This window comes from Monomorium pharaonis, chromosome 3 (assembly GCF_013373865.1).
Source record: "Monomorium pharaonis isolate MP-MQ-018 chromosome 3, ASM1337386v2, whole genome shotgun sequence".
Lineage (NCBI taxonomy): Eukaryota > Metazoa > Arthropoda > Insecta > Hymenoptera > Formicidae > Monomorium > Monomorium pharaonis.
In genome coordinates this window covers 32,139,349-32,147,606 of record NC_050469.1, presented here as the reverse complement: position 1 = coordinate 32,147,606, position 8,258 = coordinate 32,139,349, and the positions used below count along the sequence as shown (strand labels likewise).

The 8,258-nt window shown below is 35.6% G+C and overlaps 1 protein-coding gene across 1 annotated transcript; it reads right to left on the bottom strand.

Moving 5' to 3' along the window:
• Positions 1 to 1,910: 1,910 nt before the first annotated feature.
• On the bottom strand, positions 1,911 to 7,918 carry LOC105834208 (Golgi resident protein GCP60). Its single transcript, XM_012676512.3, has 4 exons — positions 6,619 to 7,918; positions 3,990 to 5,128; positions 2,952 to 3,011; positions 1,911 to 2,836 (listed from the first exon to the last, which is right to left on the bottom strand). The coding sequence occupies exons 1-4, from the start codon at positions 6,860 to 6,862 to the stop codon at positions 2,729 to 2,731; spliced, it is 1,551 nt and encodes a 516-aa protein (XP_012531966.2). The 5' UTR covers positions 6,863 to 7,918; the 3' UTR covers positions 1,911 to 2,728.
• Positions 7,919 to 8,258: the final 340 nt, after the last annotated feature.

Sequence of the window (8,258 nt, the reverse complement as noted above, 5' to 3'; positions counted from 1 at the left end):
CTTTTACTTTTTTTTTGGCGTAGCGATATCCGAAGATCGCATTTTTATTATCGCGTTTAGATCAAACAGTTTAGACGAGTCTTTCAACCAGGCGATCTTCGATGGATGCGAAAAACGGAAGCTTTGCATCGTTTAAATTTTCAAGTAAGAAATGCGAACGCGTCATTACTTATTAGAAGCTTTCGTAATTCGTAAACTGCCATACTATTGCGTAGCGATTATACCATGCAATATGCGAGTACATAAACGATCTGTTTCAAAATTTTCGTATGCGCAACACCGCGACGATACGTTCGATTCAAGTTCGGTGATACAAGATCGATTCGCATTTACTACAGAAAACACGCGCGCTTTGATGAAAAATTCTTATATCTTATAATATACTTAAGAATTTTTCATATTTTAAATTTCTGAAAAAATATATCTTAAATTTTTTGAGATCTTATAAGTTTTCTTCGGAAATTATAGGACTTTAAGATATTTTAAAATTCACATATAAACAATTCTAAAAAAATATGTAAATTTTTTTCTCAGCACTTCTAAAGTGTTTCATTTATAAAAAATTTGAAACATTTTTTATAAAATTGTAAAGTTACACAATTAAAAAAAAATTTTTAAATTTATACAGAAATTCTAAAAAATCATATTAAAAATTTTTTTTTTAATTTCTTATCAAAATGGGGAAAAAAGAAATAGGAATGAAGTAAAAATATGCGAATCGTGATTTTTTTTACGCCGAATCGAATCGAATCAAATTTCATGTCTTTGTTCGAAACCGAATCAAATCGACAAAATTTTACTCCGATCGAATTGAATTGTTAAAATATAATTTCTAATTAACAGTATAATTATTGTTTTAGGTTGAAAAAATATATATATATATAGATTTAAATCTTTATGACAGAAATTAAAATCCGAAATATTCAAAAATTGCAAATTTAAGAAATTCGAATACGATTTCTTAAATTCGAAATTTTTGAATATTTCGGATTTCAATTTGTCATAGGATCGGTTGTTCAAACTTTTTGATAAACTTACCTATCAGGTAAATATATATGTTTGTCTATTTATTTAAGAAAAGAAATGAAGATAGACACATGCTTATCTGGGGCTCAATTCTGTACTGCCTACCGACAAGTATCGGTGTCGTTGCGCAGATATTTTATATGGCAAAAAGCCTGCGCAATGACACTGATAGTTGTCGGTAGCCGGTACAGAATAGAATCCCTGGTAGGTAAGTTTACCAAAAAGTTGGAACAAATTTAAATCTGTAAGCATAAGTAAAATCTTTAGAAAGAATTATCAAATAGCTTTCTTATGGAGAATGTTCATACAACGAAACCGAATTTTTTTAGCGAAGCGCAACGCACTTGGCGCTTAGGAAACAAAGTTTGGCTCACATCGTTGAAGATATGCTTGTTATAGGCTATTACACAAGTATGTATATATAGCGATTGCGCTATAAACCAATGAGCAACTCCGTCGTTTAATCGGCGCTTATTTAATTTGTTGCGGACAATTCACGTGTACTTTTAGGGCGTGCATAATGGAATCGATTTCGCTCTGTCTTCGAATAAATTAATGATACAAAACTTATGCCGTCTCAAAAAAGTGCTCTTCTAATTAAATGTCATTATAGGTTGAAACTAAGCACGCGCGTAATATAAAATGGGAATACGATAATAGCGAAATTACGTACGCATACCCGTTAGTGTAAGTCGTCTGTAGTTGGATGTGTTACAAGATGTGCTTTATTATTATCATTATTATTATTATTATTACCATTATATCAATATCATGGATAATATAAATCGCACGATATTGCTGTACAAACGACTTAGCTATGTAGAATAATAAACGTTAACAGAAGAAATAAAGGGAGTGAGCTTTATCGTTAATAAAACAAGAAATGCGCACTGCATTCTGCTGCTGTATTTAAAGAAAAATAAGATGATTTTAATAAAAGATATACAGTAAACGCCAAGTGATAAAGTCTGCATAACATCGAGTCGCAAAAAACATTCCACAAGCCGGTATTCACATAGATAATACAGATATATAACGTGCATGTACACTTGATCCTTCGCTTTAAAACATCGTTTCACTCACTCACTCACTCACTCACTCACTCACTCACTCACTCACTCACTCACTCACTCACTCACTCACTCACTCACTCACTCACTCACTCACTCACTCACTCACTCACTCACTCACTCACTCACTCACTCACTCGCTCGCTCACTCACTCACCCTCCCCCCCCCCCACACACACACACACGCACGCACGCACGCACGCACGCACGCACACAAAGATTTGCACGTCGATACGAATGTTCGAAAACAAGATTTGCCTGCGTCGAAAAACGGTGTGCGCAAGAATCGCCGCAGGTACACAATATTATGCACGTAGGAGAGTCGATCGCCAACTTATATTTTACGATACACACCACAGAGACTTCTTTCGATAACAATTTAGAATCCGTTTTCTTCTCGCACACGCATTTTTACTGCTATAGAACGTGTTTTCTTAACTATATAATAAATATATCTTCTTTGTATGTATATATGTGAACAGTTTTATCGCTTCCGCGCGAATCAAATAAGGACAAATAGGACTCTTTATTTAGTTGGACTAGCGTTATCAGTAAGACGATTATGTCAAGGCTAGTGCTCAACAGATAACATATACTCGTTATACATCTCGTCTTAATATGCAACGTAAAGACTAATTATTATTCTTCGTGAAACCCTGCCGTGTGTAGTACACTCGGTAGTAAAGTGTTTTACTTCGCCAAAGCGAATATGAGTTGTCGAACTTTAGAAGGTATACTCCCTGTAAGCAGAACGGTAACGACAATAAATAATTAATTATCTTCAGTGAAACACCTATGGACGCACATATGTGCGCGATTAAATAATATACCGCGATACATCTTTTGTATTCTTACCTCGCCTGGATATTGATGACTTCCAGCATAAATTTCCTCTTGAGAGTCTCTCCTATATATCTTTAAAATATAATATATAAAATATATTAGTACAAACCTCGTTTAAGTTAAATTGAAACTACAGATACACTTCTACTTACAACAAGGTCACGTTCTTAAACTTTAGCCATACGTCGAATCGATTATAAGTAGAACAATAATATAGCATTAGGTGTGCTAAAGTGCTAATATATCAGAGGTTCCCAAACTTATTTTATATCGCCAACCGTTCCCTTTTCAGAAAAAAATTACTCAGTGCTCTCCTGAAAATCTACCTTCTTTAAGCGCACAAACAGAAAGATGCAGTGCCAAATTTGCATTCTTTCATGTATCTATATTTCTATGTCTTGCAACATAAAGAAAAGTATTGTAAAAATAAGATATCTTGAGAAGCTTAAAATTATAAAATTTATTACAATCAACTATATAAAAATAATTCTAATCCTGAGAATTATACACCTGGTGCACCGCTATCAATTTAATAATATTTATAAAACATGTAGTTTTTAAAAATTTCCTTATCTTCTGTCTTTATGTTTCCATCGCCTTCTTATTTTTATTCAACACGTTTTAATTGCACCCAAAACTATTATCGCTCTCTCCTGGATTATTCCATAACCCTCAAGAAGGTGATATTGTCTAGTTTGGAAACTTTTGCTATATATGTACATATAATTTAAATCGTATATTAATGGTATTATTTTACATAAATAAAACATGAAAAATACATAAAAAATAATTATTTCAAATTACCAAAAAAATAATTACATACTTTAAAAAATAACAACGCAGCAACTATTTCTTTTTAAGAATATACATTTTAATATAATATTTGATGTTATAAAATTAATATTTAGCTTGAATATAGATTAATTACTAACAAGTAATTAAAAAATTACTGCAACCGCGCATACTCGTAAATATTTGTAAGTAGATGTATACCTGTATACAATTTTATCTGCAAAAATGAGTACACAGGTGATATTCGAGTATACTTACAGGTACTATAACGCTTATAGGTGGTGTGGTTGTTCTACGTTCAGGTCGGGCGTTATTACCATTCACCGATCCACTTTCCAGATCTTCCCGCTGCTCGTACTCCTCCTCTTCGTCCTCGTCTTCCTCGGATTCGCTTATGTACACAGACACTTGGTTCGTCTCCGGTTTTGACCATTCGAAATAAACTCCGAAACCGATGTCGTAACCGTCCGTCGCGAACTCCCAGAACAGGCACGTACCATCCTCATGCGTCGGCACTCGCACCGTGACAGTCTCACCGTGACCGACCTTGATGACCGCGTCACCTGTCTCCTTTCTGATGGTCTGCTTAAACTCTTCTACGCCCTTTCTCGTCCACATCTCCGCGGGAGAAATAGGCGGCCAGTCCTCCATCTCATCCGAATCTTCATCATTGGCGTTTTCGTTCGCGTCGTCCTTATTGTTGATGTCATCGTCATCGTCGTCGTCGTCGTCGTCGTCGTCGTCGTCGTCGTCTTTGCCCGTCGCGTCCTCCAATTGAACGCTTTTTTTCTTCGTCTTTTTCTCTTGTTTTTGCTCCTTCTCTTCCTCCATTTGGTCCTCAATAACCAACTGATTCTGGTGAAGCTGCTGCATGTACTGATGATAATGCTGCTCTTGCAACTGCCTGATTAAAACACCTTGCTGCTCTGGATTACCGGGATACTGCTGCTCAGCATATACTATGAACTGATAATACGTTTGTTGGTTCAAAGCATCCTGAATTTGCCGCCTTTGTGTCTCCTCTTTCAATCTTTCCTCCTCCTGTTTCTTTCTCTCCTCTTCCAGCTGCTTAAGCTTCTTCTCCTCCTCCAGCTTTTTGGCCTCTTCTTCCCTCTTAAGTCGTTGCTTCTCTTCAAAATCTCTTTTCTGCGCCTCAACTACAGTTCTGAATAGAGGGCACAGCTTGTCCAGCAACACTATGAAGCCTTCCATCGCCTGCTCTTTTGATATATCTCCCAAATTTTGCCACGCCAAGCGCCGGTCTCTTCCGATCATGTCCAAGACGCCTAATGGTGGTGCATTTTCAGTTGTGCATTTTCCATGTGTCACTTGTTGCGTGAACGCCACCAGCTTTAGTTTATCCTCGTAAGAGAGATGAACGGCTTTACCTTCTTTCTCTAAACAAATATAATTCTTTAATAATATTTTGGTGATTTTAAAAAGTATGATATATGTATCTTAAATATGACTTATTTACTCGATTTATTTTAAACTGTATCACAATATCAAAATATGTATATGTTGCTTCAATATATGACAATAACAAGCAAAGTAATAATATGGTTGACAAAGTGCAAATTTATGTTGTCAAGATATTGTTTAATTTTAATGCATTATAATAAATTATAATTTCAAATGTTTTAACTCGTTTTGAATAATTTTCATAAAAAAAATATTTTATAAAAAAAAAACTTTCTTTGGTCTTACGTCGTTAAGTCACTAACAAATTGTAAAATCCGAAGCAAATTTGATTTAGTAAAATAAGAGCAAAGTTTCTCTCTGAAATTTAGATGTGCCAATGTTGATTATAATCGATAAGATATAATTAATAGTGTCAAAAAATAACTTATCAGTGAGTCATTATAAGATTTAAAAAATACCGTTTTAATGTTTCTTACATCTTAAATATATATCTATTACTATGTTTTACTCTTCCATGTTGTGAATCATATAATTTTTAAGATAAATTATCATCAAAGCTTATCATAAAAACTATTCTAAATTCTTGTTTTATATGACAACTTTTATTATAACTGTAATATATTATAACTAAATTCGACAATACTCAACAAAAATTTGTAGATACAATTACAAACTAATTGTTCAAACACAGGATTTGGGAATTTATTTTATGCTACAAATTCATCAAATATCAAAATGCTTTTTTTAACATTCTAATATTTGAATACTCAATTGGAAATGAAAAACTCTTGCCAATAATACATTTCTATTAAAAATAAGTTTTTGGTTTTGTAGTATAAAATAAACTCTTAATATGTGTCCAAATAATTAATTGTAGAAAATTTTTAAATTTAAAATAATTTAATAGATAATTTTTTGTTTAGACATAAGATTGTCCTGTTTATTTAAGTATAATATTGCTCTGCCACTTCACAATCTTTTACATACAATTTCAGATTTAAATAAAACAGACAGAAATATAATTTCAGCATTTTGTCACAATTTTATCAAAACACATCACATTTCGTTAACAAGGTAATGAATCTTTTCAATTTGTGAACACAAGTTTGCTTTTGATGAAAGCGCATCACTTAGAAATCACTCCACACATATTTCTTTAGATTCAGCAATTCTAGTAGTTACAAGATATATAGCATTAAAAATTCATAGATTGAACAAAAATAATAAAAAGTGTCCTCCATTTAAGCCACTTTAATAAATAATACTTGAAGGAAAATCCACCAAAATTCAGTTACCTTTGTTGTAAAAGTCAGCATAACAATAAAAAGATATGTAGAGTATCTACCGATTATTTGTGTGGAAGAGCATTAAGAATCTTTTTTTTTTTACGAAGCAGTTTGATTTAGCAGAATAAACGCACCGCGACACCGCGACAAGGTTCAGGGCTAGGATGTCGCACTCTCACCTTTGTAAAAGTTGAGCGCGAGCTTGTAGAGCTCGCGCGTCTCGAAGCCCCAGAGCCGCGGCGGCTCGCAGCTTCTCGTCGCCGCCCGTGTGACGACGTCCGCCTCATTGCCGCGGTCATGGACCATTCTGCCCGGTGTCGTCGCGGCGTCCCCTACGTCATCCTTCTCCGTCCTCGCGGAGACGCTCAGCTCGCCAACCCGCTGGCCGAGCACCGATAAGTCTTCCTCGGCAGCGGCCGCCATTTGCGCTCGCTGCTGATGACACGTCGATCGTCGAGATCGCTATAAATCGCACGCACCTAACCTCCTTCTCGTACTCGTCGCCAGCGTCGTCGAGCGAACAACGCGCGACCGTCAGCGACGAACAGCGGCCGCGGTGACATTATCTCGCGATACGCGACATAACGGAGATTCGGGAGCGTGCGCGCGCGTGATAAAAACGCAGAATAATCGCCAACAACCACGACGCGATCAGATTGTCCCGCTGTCGGTGCTGCTGCTGCTGTGTTGTTTTATTGTCGAGTGGCACTGGGTGCGACTGGTGGCTAACTCCAACTCGGCGTTGTCAAATTATACAAGTATTTATAGATACACTAACAAAATTAACGTATTACGAGAATAATCCCCTCAAAAAGATAATACAGATCTCTCTTTACAATTTCCCCCCTTGAGAATTACGAAATCGAAATTTTCCTTTATCTTCTCGGAAAATCTCGCGACGATAAAGAATTCGAATTTGGGGGAAGACCCAACTTGGCGATTCAGATTGCGCGTCGCAGATCGACAAAGAAGCACCGAGGTGAATAAGCACAACGATCGGTACGAAGGCTCGACGCAATGTGCAATTGTGCACCTGTGTTATCTCTCACGACTGCTCACGACTTAACCGAGGTTCACAAGGCTACGGCGTGCCACGGTGAGGTCAGCGAGTCGGACGAGTATAACAATATTAACAATAGTACATACATATACATACATGCGTCTGTAGTGTCTGTACGCCTGACCCTCAGATCTCCGGTCCCCGCTCCCTATAGACGCAGTATTTACGGCTTTAGGTCTTTACAATGTACGTACATATACGTCTAGAATCTCCCTCGGTGTTTGTCTCGCGCGGTTTTTTCTCCTGGCAACGCGCACGCGGTTCAATAGTTCGATACGGAATACGGATCCGTATTCCGTATAAATAAAAAACTCAGTGGAAGAATAGAAACTCCCTTGCGAAACGTTGGACGATTCGTTTAAATTTTATTGTTTTTCCTCTCGCCGGCGAGCAATGTCGACGGAGCCATTTCGATAAAGATGTTCCTTGGATAAAGTTAATGGTAATTTTAATACTTAATAAAAAATTAAATGTTGAAGCTATATTATTTTTGTCGAGAAAATACAGATTTTTAATTCCCAACTAAAAATTCTAGATTAGAGAAGTGCTTAATGCTTCAAAGATTTTTTTTAAGTAAAAATTAACATTTTAATTTTTAATTGGATATCTATAATACTTAATATTATATATTTTATATTCGTGTTGCTTTTATGTTCATATATATGCTGCAGAACAATTTTCACGTTTTGTTGCATTTAGTAAAAAAATTGTTATTTTTTTATTAATAAAGCAATTGCTTTGTTAATAAAAAAATAATTT